Genomic DNA, 22,334 nt, shown 5'->3' with positions numbered 1-22,334 from the left:
TCCACGATCCATTTGCTTCCCCTCCATTAGGGACGGAAAACGCTCCTTGGGGAGACTCCGCAACGCGGCGACGGTGGAGTCGGGCCAGAGCTCTGCTCGCGTAGACGCCAGGAAGGGAGGGTTTATCAGAAGAGGTGGCCCAGCGGGGGGTGAGCGGGGAAAGATGGGTTGGTCCGGGGTCCCGCAATCGCCCGGTGGGTAACCCACCCCTCACCCCGGTTCCCTATTAACCGCGTGCCTGTCGGCGTTCCGGCTAGGATCCATCCGGCTCCCCAGGCTCGGCTCGCCGGGGGCGGGGGGCAGCGGCTCTGTCTCTAATCAGCCCGGCTCCCTCCACAGTCACTTCTCGCCACAGCAGAGGGTCCGGGCGGCCTGCCAAGGTGTGTTTTGTAGAACTGCCCCCTTCTGGCCCTTAAAGATTTGCTTTAGAAACTTAAAATGGAGACACGCTTGGGCACACGTGCGCCCAGTTGGGCGGGGCCCAGCCCGATAAGGCGCTCGGCCCGTCGATTTTCCCTTTGAGAAGAATGGGGACCTGACAGGATGGAGAAAAGGAATGAGGGCGGAGGAAGGAGCCGGACGCGGCGGCGACGGACGCGGCAAACCATTCCACGCATTTTTAAACTAGTTGTTTACTCTCCGCCTGGGGGTCATACAGACTGGAGTCGGCAGAGCACTGGAGAGGTGAAGTCGGGGGTGGGGGAAGAGCCACATTTACCAGCCGGAAAAGAAGGAAGGGGTCGGTCGGGGTGGGGACGGAGAGCAGGTAAATACCGGTTTTTTGCGGGGGGGCCGTTTTCCCCTTAGATTAGATTCAGTGGTCTGGCCGCACTGACTTCCCATAAAAAAGTCCCATTGGTCAAGGCAGGTGCCGAGGTGCTGAGCCCTAATCAAAAATTTTTTTAAAGAGGCAAACGCTCCCCCACAAAGGAAAGTAAACCAACAACATCTCCAGAGACTGGTTTTGATCACACTGCAGCCCTACTGTTGAGCTCCGCACCACGGAACACCGCCGTGCCTTGGGTGCCTATTTACTAAGTCACTAAGATGCTAAGGCACTTCCCCGTCCTTTTCCCACCCCCACCCCTCAACGCGGCTCTGCAGGACTCCCAGAACGACCCCCGCCCCCTCAACCCGCTTCCCGGCGCTTTGAAGGGGGACGCGATGTGTCAAAAACCCAGGCCCTCCCTCCCTCGTTTCCCCATCTTTGCTCCCAAGCCAGGGCCTGGCTCTGCCAGTGGCAAGTGGCAGGTTTCCTGCCTGCCCAGGGGTCTTGAGCTCCTACCGTTAGCCATGTAAAAACGGGCCGCATCGACCCTAAAGACCCCCGCCTGGGGTGTCGCCGCACCTCCAAGGGGAAGGGAAGAGACGGGGTCGGTTTTAGTGAGACCTTGTGAGAAAAGTCAGGGGGAAGAGAGGAAAGGATTGGGGGAAGGCGAGGAGGCCACGGGACAGCGGGGTAGGGAGCAGCCGGGGGAGCCGCGTCACTTGAGCATGGGGGAGGCGAAGAAGTTGCCTTGGCGCCCCAGGTTGGTGGCCGACTTGCTCTTGCTCCCAAACCTGAAACGGAGGGGCAGGGTGAGAGGTGAGCGTGGGTCGATCCGTGCCCCCTGCCCAGCTCCTCCCCGGCCCCCCGAAGCCACTCACTTGGGGGTGTTTCTGCTGAGCGTCGAGCGCACTTTCTGCGACAGGGAGCTGGACGAAGGCGTTTTGAGCAGCTGCTGCTCTGGAGTGGTCAGCGGGCCCAGGATGCTCACTAGGACAGGAGGCCAGCGCGTCAGACCGGGGTGGGGGGGCGGTCAGCCACGGCGAGTGGGCCTCCTACCTCCCCGGGCGTGGAGGGTGGGGCTCGGCCCATGCCCGAGGCCTCTGGCTGGGGAGCTGAGGCCAGGGAAGCCGAGGACCCTGCCCCTAGAACGTTTAGGTGAGTCCCTCCGGGGCCTCACCTTTAACATCCGGGGTTTTCGGGGTGGAGAAGGCATTGGAGTTCTCGATGACGTGCATCGGGTCGACGTTCTCCTGCTCCACCATCATGAACTGGCTCCAGTACTCCAGGGGCAGTGCCAGCAGGCGCTCCACCACCTGACGACGAGCCCCCGTCAACCACCACCACCACCAGCCTGGGTGCCCGCCCGGGCCCCGGAGGCAGGGGGCCACCAGCCCCGACGCCCCAGCCGCCCGCCTACCTTGGGTTGCCGCTTGGTGTCCTGCAGGATGGTCATGGGGTCAGGATTGGGCACCGCGTGGGCCACGATGGTCGGGCCAAAGACTTTGGCCAGGTTGGCGATGTCCATTTTAGTGTGCGGGCTTTGGGCCACTCTGGACAAGAGAGGGGGTTGTGCCCTCAGGAACAACCGGGGTCATTCCCACGCCACTTCAGACTCGGGGGTCCCCGCCTCCCGAGAGTCAGGTGAGCATCCCTCCCCACCAGCGACGCACCAGGTGCCGCCTCACCTCCCCCTGCCCCTTTCCTGGTGTCCGTCGAAAACCGAGGGCGACCCAAGAGAGCCCAACAGGCCCAGACGGGCCGGAAGGACCCGGGACTGACCTCTCACAGGCCGCCAGCCCCCCCGGCAAAGCCCCCCACGCCCAGTTCCCACTCCCCCGACCAGGGACGGTGGGGGCTCAGCCGCCACGCTCACCGTTTCAGGTGAATGATCAGGAAAGCCAGAGTGTCCCTGTTGGGCTGGGGCAGCTCGCTGATGGCCTGGTACATGGCCGCCACACTGTTGTCCTCATCCGAGATTTCTAGCGGGGGTGGGGAGGGGAAAGAGAGCGAGACCGTGGAGAGGCCGGCGGGCTCCTCTCCCCGGGCAACCGGTTTCTGGGCTATCGACGCCGAGGCTCAGCTGAACGGGGAGCCTTGATGAGGTTCATGACTGCGTCGGACCCCGGGCCATTAACGAGCCGGATGCTGACCCGTGGCTCGATACTAGCAGCCGGAACTTCTGAGGACGGCAGGGGGGCCAGCGTGGGCAGTCGCCGCCACGCTGAGACCACCCTCCTCGTCACAACGGTGCCATTACCAAGGAGCTGTGCTGTTGCTGTTTTTTTTGGGAGGGGGAGGGGTTGGTTTCTAAGATAGATCCCCCCAACATACACACACAGCAGAGGACACAGGGCACCAGGCCTCAAGACACACCTGCTACCCCCCTGAACGCCCTGAAACCACCCACGTCATACGACTGTACCATTACCAAGGAGCTTTACCGCTTCTTTTGAGTTGGGGTCCTCCAGGTAGACCGCCCTTCTTTTGAGGGGGGGGATCCTCACGGTAGGTCGCCTCTCCCCCCTCCCGCCCCCATACACACGCCCACAGTTCAGAGGGCTACGGGGCACCAGGTCTCAGGACGCCTCACCTGCCGCCTCCATGAAGGTGCGGTTCAGCCGGAAGGTCAGCAGGGGCTCTTTCAGGTTCCTCAGGAAGTCCTTGAGGAGGCCACATATGGCGTGGATGTCATCCACCTTGCTGAGCAGGGGCACGGTCTTGGCGCGGAGAAACTTCTCCTTCAGCTCCTTGACCGTCCGGTCGCAGCCCGAGACGCGATACAGGCCCGTCTGTGGGAGAGAGGACCCTCCGTCTGAGAGGCCACCAGCTCCCGGCCCTCCAGCCACCCGCCCGCCCTCGCGGCCTCCCCTCTCGGCCTCACCTCCGTCAGTCCCCGTTGCTCGATCTCGTTCACGCAGTGCACGACGATGGAGGGGATCATGGGAGATGTGACGGATACGAAGTCGGCCAGAGTGCCCTGCAAGGAGGTGGGGGGGGGGGGGGTGATGTCAGTGCCCCCGTCAGCCCTTGGGAACCTCCACACCCTACTAGTCACTCTCTCTACCCGCCCACCTCCCTCCAATCCGCACATCGACTTAGACTGTCCGTTTCCCCTGCTAGAGCAGAAGCTTCTCAAGGGCAGGGACCGTGACTATCTACTCTGTTTCCCTCTCCCTCGCATACGTCCAAAGGAGGCCCTCATCATGGCTGATTGGTGGATCAGATGCCTTTTTGGGCCCCCCCCCCCCCGAGAGGTCCCTCAAGACTGTCTCTCACCACCTAGATTGGAGCAATCGAATCGACGGTATTTACTGTTATGCTTATTGGGTGTACAGAGAGCTCAGGAGAATATGACACAAGAGAGTTGTTAGGTAGAGAAGCAGCATTGCTCAGTGGATAGAGCACGGGCCTGGGAGTCAGAAGGACCTGGGTTCTAATCCCAGCTCTGTACGTCTGCTGTGTGACCCTGGGCAAGTCACTTCACTTCTCCGTGCCTCAGTTTCCTCATCTGTAAAACGGGGGGTGAACCTCACGTGGGACAGGGACTCTGTCCAACCCGATTTGCTTGCACATAGCCCAGCACTTAGTACAGTGTCTGGCGATGTCTGTCCTTAAAAGCCACAATTATTATTATTCTGTGAGCCCTGCCCTTGAGGAGATTACAGTCTAGTCAGAGGAAGGGGAGGGAGGAAGAGCACCATTCGGAAACCGTCTTCCGGCATGACGTCTCTATCCAGAGGGGAACAGGATCGATGTCGGAAGAGCTGGTGCAGGTTTCCTTCGACAAGGCTGGAAGGGGTGCGACCGAAATGGGATCCTGACAGTCTAGGGAAGGAGACTGAGTGCTACCTGCCCCAGACACAAGTCTTGATGACGCCTCAGGGCCACTGACTGGAGAAGGGGACCCCCCTCCTGCCCCCGCTCCCCACCACCTACGGGGCTCCAGGGAGAAATGATAATAACGATATTTGTTAAGCGCTTACCATGGGCGAGGCACCGTATTAAGCGCTGGGGTGGATACAACCAAATCGGGTTGGACACAGACCCTGTCCCACGAGGGACTCACAGTCTCAATCTCCATTTTCCAGATGAGGTAACTGAGGCCCACAGAAGTGAAACGACCTGCCTAAGCTCACGCAGCAGACAAGTGGCAGGACCGGGTTTAGAACCCATGACCTTCTGACTCCCAGGCCCGCGCTCTATCCGCTGCGCCATGCCGCTTCAGCGGGACTCGGAGAAATGACGAGAGCGAGAGCAGTTGCAGCTTTGCCAAGCTTCCCTGACTGGGGAGCAGCTCTATAACAATTAAAAGTCTAATTAAGCTGAATACGGTTGCGGAGGACTGATTGCCACCAAGGAGCCGGGAGATCTAACGGTCTATAAATGAGTGCCTGGCATATGCCTGGTTTGCTCGGCATCTCGAGAGAGAGAGAGAGATGCCCCAGGGACTGAGAGCTGTTAGCCCCCTTCCCTCGCCGCTCCCCCGCTCCAGAACCGCCCCCCTCCCAACCCCACGACTGAGGCGAAGATCTCTGCTCGGAGGGACCTGGGCGGGGTGTGGGCAAAGAGGGCATCGGACCCAACTTTCTGGAGAAGTGTAAGGGGGCCTGGGCAGCCTCCTGTGGGAAACGGGGGGCTCTGACCCCTCCGCCGGAGCCTGTCAGGGAAGCTGCCCACCCCAAAGGCCCACGGTCGGCGCAAGGAGACACGGGGCTTGGGTCTCGGCGCTCCCGGACCCGTGGCGTGACTTCATCTCGTCACAGATAGACACGGGATGGGATTGGGGGCGTGAGGGGGGTGGGGCCCACCTCTCCGATGCGGACGGGGGTGCCCAGCAGCGTGGGAATGCAGGGCAGGGGACAGCGTTCCCGACATTCCGGATGGGTCACCACCCGGCAGTCCCGGCACTTCAGGGACATTTTCCCGAACTTGATCCGCTTTCCGCAGGGCACGCAGGACTCCGGTTTGATAACCTGGGGACACAGCGGAGGCCGGTCAGCGCCAGAGAGAGGCTCACGGGCCTCCCTCGGCACGGGGGAGGGAGAGGAGAGCGACCCCGCCCCGGCTTCCCAGCGGCGGCCCTCACCGTCTTGGAGACGAATTCGTGCAGGCGGATGCCTCCGGTGCCCTGGGGGGTCCCCGAGCTCTCCGTCTCAGGTCTGGACTCGGGCTGCCGGCTACCCAGGGTGGAATCGCTGCTCCAGGGTTGCAGGGCGCCTGGGACGGAGAGGCAAGTCAGGTGCGGCACTCTTGTTCCTCTGTGGGCAGCGGGCTCCAGCACAGGAGGGCGGCCTCCCCGGGTCTCGGGACCACCAGCTTTCGACCCAGAGTAGGAGGCTGCGGCCTCCTTGCGTGTCTCCTTACCGCAGAGCTCAGCCACATCGTCCTCTCCCAGGTGATTCGTACGGTGCTCTGCACACAGTAAGCGCTCAATAAAAAGTGACCAACTTGGCCACCCCACCGCCGGCTACAGACAGTGTCCTCAGTCACTCAGTGGTATTTATTGAGTGCTTACTGTCTGCATAGCACTATACTGAGCACTCGGGAGAGTCCAATATAACAGTATAACAGACACATTCCCTACCCACGACGAGCTTACAATCTAGAAATAAGTAAGTGTCCTCTCCCAATTCACCCCCATCCATCCTTGATTGGGGTTGGCTTCTCGCCACCCGCCCCTTCCTGCCCAGCCGGGGCAGTTTGCCCTCTCCAATGCCACGGTTGGCTGGGCTCCTTCCCAGTTGCCGTTTCCCCACCGCTGACCATCCCCTTCATCCACACCATCCAAGCCGCTCCAACTCATGACGGTACACGCATCACCCTCAGAGGTTACAGCCCGTGCGGACAGGCAAGGCCGGAGCAGCCGACCGCCCATCTACCCCGCGGACACCCCTTCGACTTGGAGCCTTGGTGCCCAGCGGCCTCGGCCACAGCCCAGCCCCTCTCCGCCGCGGCCGGCCCCTCCTACCCGATTTCCTCCTGCTTCTGGTCCAGTAGGGCACAGTCTCGATGGTGGACACCGCCTCAATGGGGCCGCCGTCGCTGGGGACCGTGACTGTGGTTTTGGCCACAATGGACTCATTCCCCTGGAAAGGGGAGAGACGGGATGGGGGTGAACGCAGGAGGATCCCTTGGGGAAAAGGGGAGCAGACCTTCACGGTCCCGTGAGTCTCGGTTTGGAGCCTTCCAGGCTCTCGATTCTGGATGCCCCCACCCCAAAAAGATGTTGTTGCGTTGCTGTTGGCACCCCCGGTTTACTGCATCCCTTCCCGTAGATCTAAGCCCCTTCCCGGTTCTCCCCAGCCGTGAGGTGAGGCCATCAGCCGAAGACCCCTCCCCCCAGGCCCGATCCGGCCTCCAGGCCCGTCCGCAGCCAACACCCGGGTTTCTGATGGGGGCCAGTTTCCAGGTCTCCCAGCGTCAACAGGCTCACCTGATCCAACGTGGAACCAATAGACCGGTTTTTCTTCGCCGGTCCCGGCGGGCCCTCGATAAACTGTCGGCTGTTGGAGCGCTGCAATGCGGGGAGGAAGGAGAGGGGTGGGGAAATACAGCATTGGGAATGAGGGTCAAAGTGACTCACCCCAGATTTCAGATGTCTCTCAAAGTAACAGCCCAGAGACCAGGTTAGGCCCCTTCCGTGACAGGGAGCTCACTCTGCCTTCACACAGAAATGACCCAAGTACTCGGGGACGTTGGGAGGAAAGCTTCGGGAATGTTGGGGGCGCAACCCTGGTGAGAAATGCGTGCCCACCCCAAAAAACACAAACACACACACACAGCCACTTTGTAGCTCTCTCCCATGGAGACTTGCCTGTGCACAGATGTTGGTGAGACAACAGAGACCGGATTCCCCAGAGCCCAAGGGTTGGGACACCCTGAAAAGGCTCCTCGTCACCAACAGAGGACAATTATGCACTTCAAACCCCTCTGGATCGATTAAGGCTAAGGCGGGAGTCCACCCTTCCCGAAAAATTCCCCCACGTACCCTTTTCTCTCGTTTCTTCAGCCTCAAAGTCTTCCCCAGAGAGGAGTCCCAGTCCTGAGGGCAACAAAACAGGTTTTGATAATAATGGTATTTATGAAGCCCTTGCTATGTGACTTATTCCCCTGCCCCACCCCAGAGAGAGTGCCAGGCCCACTAGAGGGAAAACTCCTCGTGGGCAAAGATTGTCTATTCTATTGAACAAGCCCAAGCGTTTAGTCCAGTGCTCTGCTAAAATCTATGGAGGAGGGATTGAGGTCCTAGGACCAGCCTGGCATCTCCCTCCCCACGCAACGGGGAGAGACCGCCATGTTGCCGACGGTTGTTTTAACCCCCCAAACCATCCGGAATGACCCCTGAACCCCCACAAACCCAGAGGGTTGGGCCTCCTCACCCCCCCAAGACAGAGCGTCAAGAGGCGGCCCCGGGGCCCTGCCCCTACCCACGATGGGAGTAGGGGAGAAAAAATCTCTCAGAACCCGCCGCCAGACAGACGATACGCCAGAGAGAGGGAGGGAGGTAAGGCCACAGATCGTCCCGGGAGATCTAAGCTTCATTACCAGCGATTCATCAGTCTTGTCAAAGCTGATGTCGGAGAGGATGGAGCCCGACTCGTCGATGGTGGACAGTCTGAAAGACAGGGAGGCGAGAGCGCGTTAGTCACGGGGTCAGCTGAAGGTGAAAGCCCCACACTCCTTGGAATCGCCTCAGCCGGGGGGACGGGGGAGGGGAGGGGAGCCAGGACGGCCACACGAGCTGCGGGCAGAGACGTTGCCCTTCCTCAGTGTGGCCCGGTGGATAGACCACGGGCCCGGGAGTCAGAAGGTCCTGGGTTCTCATCCCGGCTGCGCCACCCCTCTGCTGTGTGACCTTGGATAAGTCACTTCAGTTCTCTGTGCCTCAGTTACCTCATCTGTAACAATGGGGATTAAGATTCTGAGTGCTATGTGGATCAGGGACTTGCATCTCCCCCAGCGCTTAGTTCAGTGCCTGACACATAATAAGCGATTAAAAAATACCCTAAAAAAAAAAAATTAAAAAAAGGACCCCAGCAGGTTGGAAGAGAGGGGCTCGTCACAATTCCCAGTTTGGTCCATTTCACGGGGTGTGACGATTGGCCGACCTTTCGGCCGGACGGGGCCTCTGGGGACCAGATGGCACTCAGTCCATCAGTCGAATTTATCGAGCGCTCACTGTGCGCCGAGCACCGTAGTAAGCGGTTGGGAGAGTACAGCGTAACAATGTAACAGACACTTCCTCGAATGCCCCTGACCTCGGCTGGTCGAGAAGAGGCCGGACGCCATGCCGAGTCCTAAGAGCCAACCTGGCCCTCCGTGGCGGTCAGGGGAAGCTGCCCATCCGTGGGCCTCGGGGGCTGCTTCAGTTACTAGCAATTAGCTCCCCACGAAACAAAGGATAGGCTAGGGGTGGAGCGAGCGGGTCCCTCTGCCTCCGGACCCTGACGGGGACCTCCCCGCCCCCACCCACTGGGCCACCTTTTGTTGCCAGTGCTGCCCCGGGGAGGTTGGCTCCGATTGAGGAACGCCAAGGCCGACTTCTGCTCCTCACTCAGCTGGATGCTGCAAGCCCCATCACACATGAGCAGCTCCCGGATCAGCTGAATCTGCCGCTCCTGAGGAGGGATAAAAAGAGAGTCAGGGCCGGCCGGGGGACGGGAGGATGTGGCATCCTGCCGACGGGAGCACGGCGACCCCGGGGACGTATCGATTCCCGTCCAGCCCAGATGGCAGCTCAGCCTCCTGCCCGGCCCGGAGCTCTGGGGCGGGGAGGACGGGGGTGGTGCCCAAGACACGGCTCTTTGAGCTGACACCTCAGAGCCGTGTTCCCGGGACAACTAGTGCTGACCAGGGCGGCCACCCTCCTACCCGCGTGGCGGAACGAAAGGAGCTAGAAGGGAATCGGGGCCAGGAGGGCGAGGTGGAACAAGTTAATGGGGCTCAGCTGTGCTCCACAATGGATCGGGCCCCCCGGGGCCTCGCACCCCTCCCCAGACCGGTCCCGTTTAGGGGATAGGATGAGCCGAACGCGAACTCCTCAGAGGACTTGCCTCCAAACCACCCCCAGGACCAGAATAACCTGCAATAATCATCTCCCCCACCCACCCAGAGCTACCCCTGCACCCCCAAAGGACGGCCCCCCACCCCCACCTCTATCCCATCGCCTGTGGGGAGAGGGGTCGGCACCCACCAGCTTCTCGCAGTCGGCCTCGGCCCGCTGCCGCCTTTTGATCTCCACGTCCACCTGGTTGCGGGCGTGTTTCAGCTTCACGTCCAGGGCGCTACGCTCCGTCTCCGCCTTCATCAGCAGGTCCTTGTACTTGCCCAGCTCGAGCTCCGTCCTCTGCCACTTCCTGCGGAAATCCTCGAAGTTCTTGGCCAGCTGGATGAACTCTGGGGGCGAAGACGGGGGGGAGAGGGTGAAAACCCGATCGAGGCCTCCAGTTCTCCTGGAGAAGGGCGCTGGCCCACCCTTAGCTCAGGCAGGCCGCCGTCTCACACGCGGGGCGACTCGGGCCGGTAGATGGGACGGGCTCCGCTTCCCATCGTGCTCCGCCAGGCTGGGGAGGTGGGCGCCGGCGGGGATCTGCCCCGGGTGCCGCAGATTAACAGTCTGGGTGACTGGACCCACAATTCCACTTGGGGAGATAATTGTACAAATATTGATTTCAAAGTAAAGAGCCAATTTGCCGTAGATGTTTAACACGGCCCCGAAGGGTGGGCGGACAAAGGTGGGCCCGTCGAGGGCAGATCCCAGCGACGTCCAGGGCTCCTCCTGAGGCCAGTATGAGAGGCCGGGACTGGATCGCATCCCCGGGATGAGCCGACAAGCGGGGTCACCCCGGCCTCTGGAAGATGGGGGAGGGTCATAGGATGCCGTCCTCCGAGCTCCATTTCCTCTTCAACCTGAATCGATCTTCCGGTCCCACTCGCTCCCAGCTCCAGGTGCTAAGCTAGGTTTGGGCCATAAAGGCGCATCTTCACGGGCAGAGAGATAGAGGAAGGAATGGTTTCCTTTTCTAATAATAACAAATACTAATAATTATGGTTTTTGTTACGCTCTTACTATGTGCCAGGCACTGTACTAAGCACGGGGGGGGATACAACTAAATCGGGTTGGACACAGTCCCTGTCCCACATTGGGCTCACACTCCATCCCCATTTTCCAGATGAGGTCACTGAGGCTCAGAGAAGCGAAGTGGCCCGAGGTCACACAGCAGCAGCAGACAAGCGGCAGAGCGGGAATTAGAACCCATGTCCTTCCACCTCCCAGGCCGGGCTCTGTTCACCAGGCCACGCTGCTTCTCTGGCCACGTGTCAGGGTAGGCACACAACGCCTGTTGCCAGGGCTGCAGTGTGAACTAGCAGGACGAGCGGGGGCCTGAGAGTCAGAGTACCTGGGTTCTAATCCCGCTCCGCCACCTGCCCGTCGTGTGCCCCCGGGCGAGTCACGCCTCCTCTTCGCCTCAGTTTCCTCAGCTATAAAATGGGGATTCAGTGCCTACTCACTGGGGACCGCGTCTGACAGGATCATCCTGTATCCGGCCCAGTGCTTAGCGTGGTGTTTGGCACATGGTGCTCAGATACGATTCTCTCTATCAAACCAGGAGCTTGAATGTGACCATCTGGGCTCCCACAGACCCGTCAAGAAGTAGGCGTGGACAGAGTGGACGAAGCGTATTGACCGGAGAGAGGGGGGGAGGGGGGCCCTGGGAGCATCTCTCTCCCTTCGGACCACTTCCGGGTGCTCCCCCCCAAGTGCCACCTCTGTCTCACCACTGCTGACCTTATCGCCTGGACTTTTAGATCCTGCAGCATTTCTACTCCGGGCACTCCTACTCTACTGCATTGAGCTTTCCCCAAGCGCTTAGTGCAGTGCTCTGCACACAGTAAGCACTCAATAAATACCACCGATTGATTGACTCCTGGCTCAAAGGCTCTGCTCTCCCAGGGCCGTGACACCCAAGCAGAAGTACGAGGTGGGGGCGAGAAAGAGGGGGCCGGCAAAGATGGCGATGAGGCGTTACGGGCGTGACTGCTGGACAGTGGACCAGGGTGGAAGGGGAGGTCAGCCCTGTCCACCGAATGGGGCAGGGACCGAGGGCTGTCACCTTGATGCCCCAAGGGCCCGCCCAGAGCCAAGCCCGACCAGACCGCCTCCTCAGAGAATCAGGGCCGGCCGAGAGAGGCGCCCCAGACGCCGAGGCCTTCCCGGGGAGCCCCCTGGGGCCACCGGAACCCAGCCCCGGACCGCGCCGGCTCCGACGGGAGCCAACCCGGCTCCGCGCCGGCCCCGCGGCCCTGGGCTGCTTGGCGGGGCGACTTACGGAGTTCGTTCCCCTCATTGAGGATCTCCGCCTGGCGCACGAGCTGCTCAAACAGATTCCGCAGATTCAGCATTGCCGTCTCCATCTTCCTGCCAACAGATCAGACGCACGTCATGGCTCGGCTCCCCCGCCGCCTCCCAAACGCGCACACACACACACACACCCGCATGCCACCCTCTTTCCCTCCCCTGCCACGATACCCAGTGTCAACCCAGGACAGGCAGGGGCTGCTCCCATCACCAGAGTACCTGGCAGACCCCCCCAGTGTCTGCTCACCCCCCACCTCCCGCTTTGTTTCAGCTTTGGGCTGCACCCCAGCCCTTTCGGAAACGATCGCGGGGGCTTCCGTGGTCGCCCCCGGCAACGGTCAGCCGCCCCCACCCCCCCCCAAAGCGCAACTCTCCAATCGAGTCCGCTGATCGATCACCAGGGGCTTGTAAAAGTGGGGCGAGTAAGCCTGCCGGGCTGAGGTCACGCTTCCCCTCTTCATCGTGGGAGATTTGTTGGGGTGGGGGGAGGCGCGGGGGGCGACTTTTAGTGCTCTTTAAGAGCTTCGCATTTCATTTCGCTTCGGGCCCCCCCAGGCCCGGCGGGGCGGGGGGGGCGCAAGCCGGCTCTTAAGATGCAGGACATGGTCAGCACATTCCTCTCGGCGAGCGGTGCCGGTGACGTCACGCGGGTGATTGAGTGGGAAACCGCCGGCTCAGCAGTGCAAGAATTATTTCTGTAATGCGGGGCTCGCGGCTGGACTGCATTGGGCAGGGGAGGGGGCTGTTAGGGGGGAGAGGCTGTGGCTAATAAACTGATACTAAGTCTAGGAGAAGGATTTTGTTGTACCACGTCCTGGCATCAAAGACACAGTTCACCGCCTTCGGGGGCGGAAGGGCAGGAGGGGAGGAAAAAAATGGGCACCTGTTCCCAGGCATATGAGGATGCCCTTTTCCACACCCGCCCCGCACCCTCATCGCGCTGGTTGAGGCCAAGTTACAGACAGAAAAAGAGGTCCCGGGCACCGATCAGGAGGCTTAAATTTCCCGACATCTCAGTCCATCCAGCTGGCAAGGGGTGGGAGCCGGGTGGGAGGCCCCGTTTGGGGGACGACCATCCAAACGTGGGATGTGCCCGAGGTGTTCTCTTCGGAGTGGTTCTAAAGGGCTCTTGCTCTGGGGGGGGGCGAGGGGGCAGTGCCCAAGTTCTCTCCCTGATCCAATCATTCGTATCTATCGAAGGCTTACGGTGCGCCGAGCACTGTACTAAGCGCTTGGGAGACAAGAGTTCTCGAGCCCCGCAGGGGCCAATCGATGATATTTACTGAGTGCTTACTGGGTGCAGGGCACTGTACTAAGTGGTTGGGAGAGCACATGCAACGGAATTCATAGGCACGTTCCCCGATCACAAGGAGATTACAGTCTAGAGTACACGAGTCCTGCAGGGATTATTCGATCCATATTGAACGAGTCCTGACTGTGTGCGGAGCACTGTAATAATAATAATGTTGGTATTTGTTAAGCGCTTACTATGTGCAGAGCACCGTTCTGAGCGCTGGGGTAGATGCAGGGTAATCAGGTCGTCCCACTTGAGGCTCACAGCTAATCCCCGTTTTCCAGATGAGGTAACTGAGGCACAGAGAAGTGAAGTGACCCGCCCACAGTCACACAGCTGACGAGTGGCAGAGCCGGAATTCGAACCCATGACCCCTGACTCCCAAGCCCGGGCTCTTTCCACTGAGCCACCCTGCTTCACTGTTCTTACTAAGCACTTGGGAGAGCATAATACAAGAGAGTTGGTAGACACGTTCCCTGCCCGCAACAAGCTACAGTCCAGAGGATAAGGCAAGAGCCATTCAGTGGCATTTTCCACCCTCCGATTGGAGGCCTGGTATTCCCCGGGTTTTCGTTTGAGCCTAGTGCCCGGCCGGCTTTGGCTTCCAAGGCGGTCACTCGGCAGGCGGGACCAAAAACCGGAGACGCGCGGGGGCCGTGCCTGATTTAACTGCAAAACCGGGAGTCGGGCAGCAAGGGGGCAGGCAGAGGAGAAGGGCAGACCCTCACCAGGCCGAGAGACTGAAAACCAACGCCTGGGCTAGTCAGACGCCGCTGAGGCAACAGGGTCGTGGGCCCAGATGCCAAAGACTAGAGGTACGGGGCGGGCCGAGAGGAGGCTCCACTGGGGCCTATGGATTACTAATAATAATAATATTGTTGGTATTTGTTAAGCGCTTACTATGTGCAGAGCACTGTTCTAAGCGCATCAGCCGTAAGCTTATCGGTATATCGAGGGGGTGGCCTGACTCCCCCCCCAACTCTGTCCAAGCGTCAGTCGTACTTCTTAAGCGTTACTGTGTGCACAACATCTTACTAAGTGCTTGGGAGAGTACAATACAACCGACACATTCCCTGCCCACAGAGCTTACGGTTTAGAGAGGGAGATAAACATTAATAATAAGAAACGACAGATATGTACATAGATGCTGTGGAGCTGGGGGCGGCGATGAATTAAGGGAGCAGGTCGGGGCGACGTAGAAGGGAGAGGGAAAAGAGGAAAGGAGGGCTTAGTCTGGGAAAGCCTCTTGGAGGAGATGGGCCTTCAATAAGGCTTTGAAGCAGGGGGCGGGGAGAGTTATTGGCCTTTGGATGAGGAAGGAGGGAGGGAGTGTGTGAGAGTGTGTGTGTGTGTGAGAGAGAGAGAAAGAAAGAGAGGCAGAGAGAGACAGAGACAGAGAAAGGGAAAGAGAGAGAGAGAAAGGGAAAGAGAGAAAGAGAAAGGGAAAGAGAGAAAGAGAAAGGGAAAGAGAGAAAGAGAAAGGGAAAGAGAGAAAGAGAAAGGGAAAGAGAGAGAGAGAAAGGGAAAGAGAGAGAGAGAAAGGGAAAGAGAGAGAGAGAGAAAGGGAAAGAGAGAGAGAGAGAAAGGGAAAGAGAGAGAGAGAGAGAGAAAGGGGAAGAGAGAGAGAGAGAGAGAAAGGGGAAGAGAGAGAGAGAGAGAGAGAAAGGGAAAGAGAGAGAGAGAGAGAAAGGGAAAGAGAGAGAGAGAGAGAAAGGGAAAGAGAGAGAGAGAAAGGGAAAGAGAGAGAGAGAGAAAGGGAAATAGAGAGAGAAAGGGAAATAGAGAGAGAGAAAGGGAAAGAGAGAGAGAGAAAGGGAAAGAGAGAGAGAGAAAGGGAAAGAGAGAGAGAGAAAGGGAAAGAGAGAGAGAGAAAGGGAAAGAGAGAGAGAGAGAGAGAAAGGGAAAGAGAGGGAAAGGGAAAGAGAGAGAAAGGGAAAGGGAAAGGGAAAGAGAGAGAGAGAAAGGGAAAGAGAGACAAAGGGAAAGAGAGAGAAAGGGAAAGAGAGAGAGAGAAAAAGGGAGAGACAGAGACAGAGAGAGAATGCCCAAGACCACAGGGCCTCCGCCAGCCCTAGAAAAGCATCAGAGGCAGGTCACCAGGTAGAATGGGGCCTGTCATCAATCTTGGGCTTGGGCGGCGGCACCCCAAGTGGCTGGACCAGAGGCCGGCATTTCTGAGGGCAGGCTGCTTCCCAACGTGCCCCCGGGGAAGGAACTGCCAGGGCAACCACAGGCCCGGTAGCCTTCCCTCACCTTGTGGGCAGCGGGGTTCCGGCCCGGCCCACTCGCCTCCCGGCAGGGGAGGAGGGACGGGATGACAGATGACCCTCCAAGGGGGACCCGCAGAGCGAGAGGAACGAGGATCCACGTTCTTCGCGCACAAAAGCCGGCCTTCCTCGGAGGCGTCAGGCCTGCCCTCGGCCCTCAGGTGGCTCCCGGGACCGAGTGGCGTTTTCCGGGCGAGCGCGCTAAGCGCCCGGGGGACGGAGGTCCGAGGGCGCCGCTTAGCATCGAGGCATCCAACGGCGACCGCGTTATCTCCAGGAGCCGGGACGACCGTTTAATCCGGAAGGGACACCGGCGGGCAATCCGTGCCCGGAGACCTCGGACGGGGCGAGGGTGGTCTCTCAAAGTCTCGGGGGCGGGGGGGGGGGAAGCTAGTTCCCCAGAGCCAGTCCACTTCGGAGTTCACATCTGGACCGTGTCCAACCCAATTTGCTCATATCCACCCCAGCGCTCAGCACACCGCCTGGCACACAGCGAGCACTTCAACACCGTAATCGTCACCCCGCAAACCGGCCCCCCGAGCCCTCTGAATTTCGACTCGCCTGCTCCCTCCGGCCCAACCGATTCCTCTCCGTCTTCCGACGACCCCGTCCCTTTGCGGAGTGGATAGAGCCCAGGATTGGGAGTCAGAGGGTCAAGGGTTCTAATCCCAGCTCCGCCACTTGTCTGCTGTGTGACCTCGGCCAAATCGTTTCGTTTCTCTGTGCCTCGGTTACCTCACCTCGTAAATGGGAATGGAGACCGTGAGCCCCACGCGGGCTAGGGACCGTGTCTGACCCGATTTGCTTGCATCCCTCCCAGCACTTAATACAGTGCCTGGCACATAGTAAATGCTTAAATGCCATATTATTATTATTATTATTAAACTACTTCCCGACAAGCCCATCTCACCAAAGCCGACCTCAATCCCGGCTGCTCGGGTGGCTTGGAAAGGTACCAGCTAAACACGCTTCCCTCCTGCAAAATGGTTATTATTATTAAGGTATTATCATGGTATCTGTGAAGCGCTTACTATGTGCCAGGCGCTGTACTAAGTGCTGAGGTGGATACAAGCCAGTCGGGTTGGATACAGTCCCTGCCCCACATAGGGCTCACGGTCTTAAGCCCCATTTTACAGAGGAGGTAACTGAGGCACAGAGAAGTGAAGTGACTTGACCAAGGCCACACAGCAGCAAGGAGCCCAGCAGAAGCAGGCAAGAGCAGGGGGACGCACTGACCCCTTGATGTCCGTGGGACCCACGAGGCCCGGCCATAATCCGCGAACCCCGTTACGCGGCTCCGCATGCGACCGGCCCCCAAGAACTGCCAGCTCGCTGTGGGCGGCAGTGTGTGTCTTCTGTCGCATCGTTACTCTCCCAAGCACTCGGTACAGTGCTCTGCACACAGTAAGCTCTCAATAAATACGACCGACTAAAGAAATAAGGGCTTCCGGGGGAGCGGCCGGTGATTGGCAGAGGTGGATCGAGGCAACCTGGCAGATAACGCAGTGGATAGAGCGCGGGCCTTGGAGTCAGAAGGTCATGGGTTCAAAATCTGGCTCCGCCACTTGTCCGCCGTGTGACCTTGGGTAAGTCAATTCACTTCCCTCTGCCTCAGTGACCTCATCTGTACAGTGGGGACTGAGACCGAGAGCCCCACATGGGACAGGGACTGTGCCCAACCCCATTTGCCTGGATCCACCCCAGCGCTTAGCAGAAGTGCCTGGCACACACTAAGTATTAACAAATACTATAATTATTATTATTCACCTGCTGGCCGTTCCTCAGCCCAGACTCCCAGCTCCCTCTAGGCTAAGGAAAAGGTGAGAACCTGCCCACGGTACATTTTTCCACCCAACCTTACAAAAATAGGAAAGCTATTTTTAAAAGATAAACCAAAAAAGTAGATTTCAAAGCGAGGGTGGAGAAGGAAGAAGCCGCTATGAAGCAGTCTAAGGGGAGGGCACGAGATACCATTTATAAATATCTGTCCTCCCTCCTCCTTAACCCAGCCCAGGGGTCTAACTTGATTATCTTGTATCTAACCCAGCATTACGCATAATGCTCGGCACAACGAGTACTTAAATGCCGTTTTGCTGACTTTGAAGGCTTGCGAGCCCATCTGTCAGGTCCCTTCCCTCCCCTAGGATCCCCTCTCTTTTCCAAATCCCCGGGGTCCCCAGCGCCCCCCTCACTCACATACACAACACAATTAGCCTGGATAGTTGCCCAACACACAACGCAATCAGGCCCAGTCACACCGGCCACCAAAAACTGGCAGAGCTGAGGCTTTAAGGGTCAGGGGAGGCCCCGCGAGAACAAGCGCTTCATCTTCCACACGTTTTCCTAAAGAAATCCAAACAACATTAGCACAGAATGAAACTCCCCACTCTTGGCTTGCCGCGGGACCATCTCTCTCCTTTTTTTTTTTATTATTATTAACTTTCTCCCGAAAAAGAGACTCTCAGGAATTATTTATAGGTGACGGAAATCTCTCTACATCAGCATTAACCCCGAAGCCTGGCCCGGATTCAATTTTGCCCACCTCTGCAGTGTCGGATGGAAACGGTCTTAACTCTCCCTTGTCAGTATCTCCTCCCCCCCTCAATTCCAACCCCTCCTTCGCCTCATTTCGCTTGGAAGGAAACACAAACAAAATTGCATCGCCGGGCAGCTGCAAACAGCTGTCACGTTTCACTACGGAGGCGCGGGCGTTCGGGGTGGCGCTGGGGGACCGGCTCGCGGGATCTCGGGCGGCGAGATCTCAGTCGCCGACGGGGAGACCCAGAGGGGGATGCAGGCGGTATTTCAGAGGCTCCCCCCGACCCGGGGGAGAGATTGAGCATCACGAGGCGGCAGCCTCATCTCGACGTGATTGCTCTGAGCCCCCGGTTCAATTTCAGCCTCCCGGCCAGGAGGCGGGCCGCCTCCGCTCGGAACCGCAGACCACCGCGGCTCCCGCTGCGGGGAGACCCCGGCCCGCACTTGAGGACGCTTCCGTAGATTAGTTCTGCGGGGAGCCAAGAGGCATTTTATCGGTAGAGAGGACAGGGATGCCGTCGGGACATCCAATCAATCAGTGGGACTTACTGAGCGCTTACTGGGTGCAGAGCACTCTAGGGGCTTGGGAGGCTACAATATAGCAGAGTTAATATACATGCTCCCTGCCCACAACGACCTTGCAGTCTAGAGGGGGCTGTAATAATAATAATAATAATAATGTTTGCATTTGTTCAGCGCTATGTGCAGAGCACTGCTCTAAGCGCTGGGGTAGATTTACAGAGTAATCAGGTTGTCCCACGTGAGGCTCACGGTCTTCATCCCCATTGGCCGGATGAGGCAACTGAGGCACAGAGAAGTGAAGTGACTTGCCCACAGTCACCCAGCTGACAAGTGGCAGAGCCGCGATTTGAACCCATGACCTCTGACTCCCAAGCCCGGGCTCTTTCCACTGAGCCAGGCTGCTTACACTATGGGAGAGGAGGGCTCACTAATAATAACGATGGTACTTGTTAAGCGCTTACTATGTGCCAAGCACTGTTCTAAGCACTGGGTGTAGATACAAGTTCATCAGGTGGGACGGAGTCCCTGTCCCACACGGAGCTCAGGCTCTTAATCTCCGTAATGTGACTACTGGTAATTATGGTACTTGTTAAGCGCTTAGTATGTGCCAAGCACTGCTCTAAATTCTGGGGCAGATACAAGTTAATAATGTTGGTATTTGTTAAGCGCTTACTATGTGCAGAGCACCGTTCTAAGCGCTGGGGTAGACACAGGGGAATCAGGTTGTCCCACGTGGGGCTCACGGTCTTCATCCCCATTTGACAGATGAGGGAACTGAGGCACAGAGAAGTTAAGTGACTTGCCCACAGTCACACAGCTGACAAGTGGCGGAGCTGGGATTCGAACTCATGACCTCTGACTCCAAAGCCCATGCTCTTTCCACTGAGCCACGCTGCTTCTCTGATGAGAGGTTGATGAGGTTAGACCTGGGACTCACACTCTTAATGCCCATTTTACAGACGAGATAACGGAGACTCAGAGAAGTGAAGCGACTTGTCTAAGGTCACACAGCAGGCGGGGATGGCGGGGAAAAATGGGGATTCTTGTCACCTTGTGTACACGTCGCATTCCGCGCACAAGATGGGCGCACCATCCCCATGCCCCTCAGCTGCGGGGTGTCTTCAAGGAAGGGAGAGGAAAGGAAAGCCTTGGAGAAGCAGCGTGGCTCAGTGGAAGGAGCACGGGCTTTGGAGTCAGAGGTCATGGGTTCGAATCCTGACTCTGCCACTTGGCAACTGGGTGACTGTGGGCGAGTCACTTAAATTCTCTGTGCCTCGGTTCCCTCATCTGGAAAACGGGGATTAAGACTGTGAGCCCCACGTGGGACAACCTGATTCCCTTGTGTCTACCCCAGCGCTTAGAACAGTGCTCTGCACATAGTAAGTGCTTAACAAATACCAACATTATTACTACAGCCCCCCCGTCCTCCCACCCCTTTGCCAGGAAGCCCACCCACTGTGGGAGGATTCCCTTGTGGAAAAATGTCTTTTCTCCCACCTACACCCCCCCCAGGCCCCTCTGTTCATTCATTCAATCGTATTTATTGAGCGCTGTGTGCAGAGCACTGTCCTAAGCGCTCGGAAAGTACAATTCGGCAACAGATAGGGACAATCCCTACCCAACAACAGGCTCCCAGTCTAGAAACACGTTCATGGACAGGGAACACGTCTACCAACTCTCTTACAACGTCCCCTCCCAGGCGCTTAGTACACTGTTCTGCACACGGTAAGCTCTCAAATACCACTGATTGAGACGAAGCCGAGGCACCCTCGGCTCGCTCTTCCTCCAAAACACACCTAGGGGGTCAGAGGGAAAGCAGCACGGCCTAGTGGATAGAGCCCTGGGAGTCAGAAGGTCATGGGTTCTAATCCCGGCTCTGCCACTGGTCTGCTACGTGACCTTGGTTAAGTCATTTCACTTCTCTGGGCCTCAGTTACTATATCTGGAAAACGGGGATTAAGACCGTAAGCTCTCTGGACTGTGTCCAACCCGATTTGTTTGTACCCACCCCAGCGCTTAGTACAGAGCCTGGCACATCATAAGCACTTAAGGCGTATCATAAATTATTATTAAAGGGGGCACCCCCTCCCCAACAGAATCCTCCTACAGGTCAATCGTATTTACTGAGTGCGTAACGTGCACAGCACTGTACTAAGCGCTTGGGAGAGTACAACAGTGAGCAGACACGTTCCCTGCCCAAAACGAACTTACAGTCTCGAGGGGGAAGTCAGAGAGGGGAGGGATCACCTCCAGGGCGTGCATCCCCCCAAACAGGATGCAGAGAGGAGTAATAACAATAATAATGATGGTATTTATTATGCGCTTCCTGTGTGCCAGACGTTGTACTAAGCGCTGGGGTGGATACAAGCAAATCAAGTTGGACACCGTCCCTGTCCCACATGAGGCTCCCCGCCTCAATCCCCATTTTACAGATGAGGGAACTGAGGCCCAGAGAAGCCAAGTGACTTAATAGTGGTATCAGATAAGCGCTTACTACGTGCCAAACACTGGACTGAGTGCTGGGATGGCTACAAGCAAATCGGGTTGGACCCAGTCCCTGTCCCCCATGGGGTTCCCCAGGCTTCATCCCCATTTTACAGACGAGGTCACTGAGGCCCAGAGAAGCCAAGTGACTCAGTGGCATTTGTTAAGCGCTTACTACGTGCCAGGCACTGCACTGACCCCTGGGATGGCTACAAGCAAATCGGGTTGAACCCAGTCCCTGTCCCCCATGGGGCTCCCAGGCTTCATCCCCATTTTACAGATGAGGTCATTGAGGCCCAGAGAAGCCAAGTGACTTAATAGTGGTATTAGTTAAGCGCTTACTACATGCCAAACACTGGACTGAGTGCTGGGATGGCTACAAGCAAATCGGGTTGGACCCAAGTCCCTGTCCCCCATGGGGCTCCCCAGGCTTCATCCCCATTTTACAGACGAGGTCACTGAGGCCCAGAGAAGCCAAGTGACTCAGTGGCATTTGTTAAGCGCTTACTCTGTGCCAGGCACTGGGCCGACCACCGGGGTGGATCCAAGCTAATGAGGTTGGGCCCAGTCCCTGTCCCCCATGGGGCTCCCGGGCTTCAGCCCCATTTTCCAGATGAGGTCACTGAGGCCCAGAAAAGGGAAGTGACTTCACCAAGGTCACCCAGGTGGGGGGATCCGCGGCCGCCCCCGGGACTCACCTGAGCGCGACCTCCTGCGCTCCGCGCCTCCCCCAACGGCAAGCGCAGCTCCCGCCGCCCGCACCGGTTTGAATTCCCGCCTCGACCAATCACAGACGAGGATCCCGCCCCCTCCTTTTTTTCCCTTACACGCATGCGCGCTGGGCTCGGCGTCACGTACCGGGGTGAAGCCGGTTCGGCCGCCATCTTTACTAGGGCACTCCGCTTCCACAACCGGCGGCCGCCATCTTGACTGAGGGCAAAGGCGAGGCCACGTGTTTAGACCCACCCTTTTTCGGCCGCTGGCAAAAGGGTGGGGGGAAGGGGTGGATTCGCTCTATAATAATAATGATGATGGCATTTGTTAAGCGCCTACTGTGTGCTAAGCCCTGTTCTAAGCGCTGGGGGGGATACAAGGTCATCA

General features: G+C 58.3%; 1 protein-coding gene across 2 annotated transcripts; it reads right to left on the bottom strand.

The window, feature by feature from the left end:
• Nucleotides 1-614: 614 nt before the first annotated feature.
• On the bottom strand, nucleotides 615-22,019 carry RACGAP1 (Rac GTPase activating protein 1). Of its 2 annotated transcripts, none has more exons than XM_007662744.3 (17): nucleotides 21,932-22,019; nucleotides 12,100-12,188; nucleotides 9,963-10,165; nucleotides 9,251-9,387; nucleotides 8,315-8,384; nucleotides 7,758-7,811; nucleotides 7,203-7,283; nucleotides 6,738-6,855; nucleotides 5,856-5,986; nucleotides 5,578-5,742; nucleotides 3,651-3,746; nucleotides 3,360-3,558; nucleotides 2,643-2,748; nucleotides 2,187-2,319; nucleotides 1,947-2,082; nucleotides 1,648-1,756; nucleotides 615-1,560 (listed from the first exon to the last, which is right to left on the bottom strand). In XM_007662744.3, exons 2-17 carry the CDS (start codon nucleotides 12,182-12,184, stop codon nucleotides 1,485-1,487), a joined length of 1,899 nt encoding a protein of 632 aa, XP_007660934.1. In that variant the 5' UTR covers nucleotides 12,185-12,188; nucleotides 21,932-22,019; the 3' UTR covers nucleotides 615-1,484. The 2 variants fall into 2 exon arrangements, with proteins under 2 accessions (XP_007660934.1, XP_001515108.1); XM_001515058.4 differs by having other exon boundaries at nucleotides 12,100-12,184.
• Nucleotides 22,020-22,334: the final 315 nt, after the last annotated feature.

The sequence above is a fragment of the Ornithorhynchus anatinus genome, chromosome 10 (genome assembly GCF_004115215.2).
Source record: "Ornithorhynchus anatinus isolate Pmale09 chromosome 10, mOrnAna1.pri.v4, whole genome shotgun sequence".
Taxonomy (NCBI): Eukaryota; Metazoa; Chordata; class Mammalia; order Monotremata; family Ornithorhynchidae; genus Ornithorhynchus; species Ornithorhynchus anatinus.
The sequence above is the reverse complement of the archived record's forward strand: the minus strand, read 5'-3'. Positions and strand labels throughout refer to the sequence as shown.

What these genes read in the sequence shown, in the direction of transcription:
- RACGAP1 (XM_007662744.3), bottom strand. Translation starts at nt 12,184, where the DNA reads ATGGAGACGGCAATGCTGAATCTGCGGAATCTGTTTGAGCAGCTCGTG. An exon ending in GGCAGCACTGGCAACAAAAG is followed by an intron (nt 8,385 to 9,250) that starts GTGGCCCAGTGG and finishes CCTGTCTTTCAG; the next exon opens with ACTGTCCACCATCGACGAGT. An exon ending in CTGATCATTCACCTGAAACG is followed by an intron (nt 2,320 to 2,642) that starts GTGAGCGTGGCG and finishes TCTCTTGTCCAG; the next exon opens with AGTGGCCCAAAGCCCGCACA.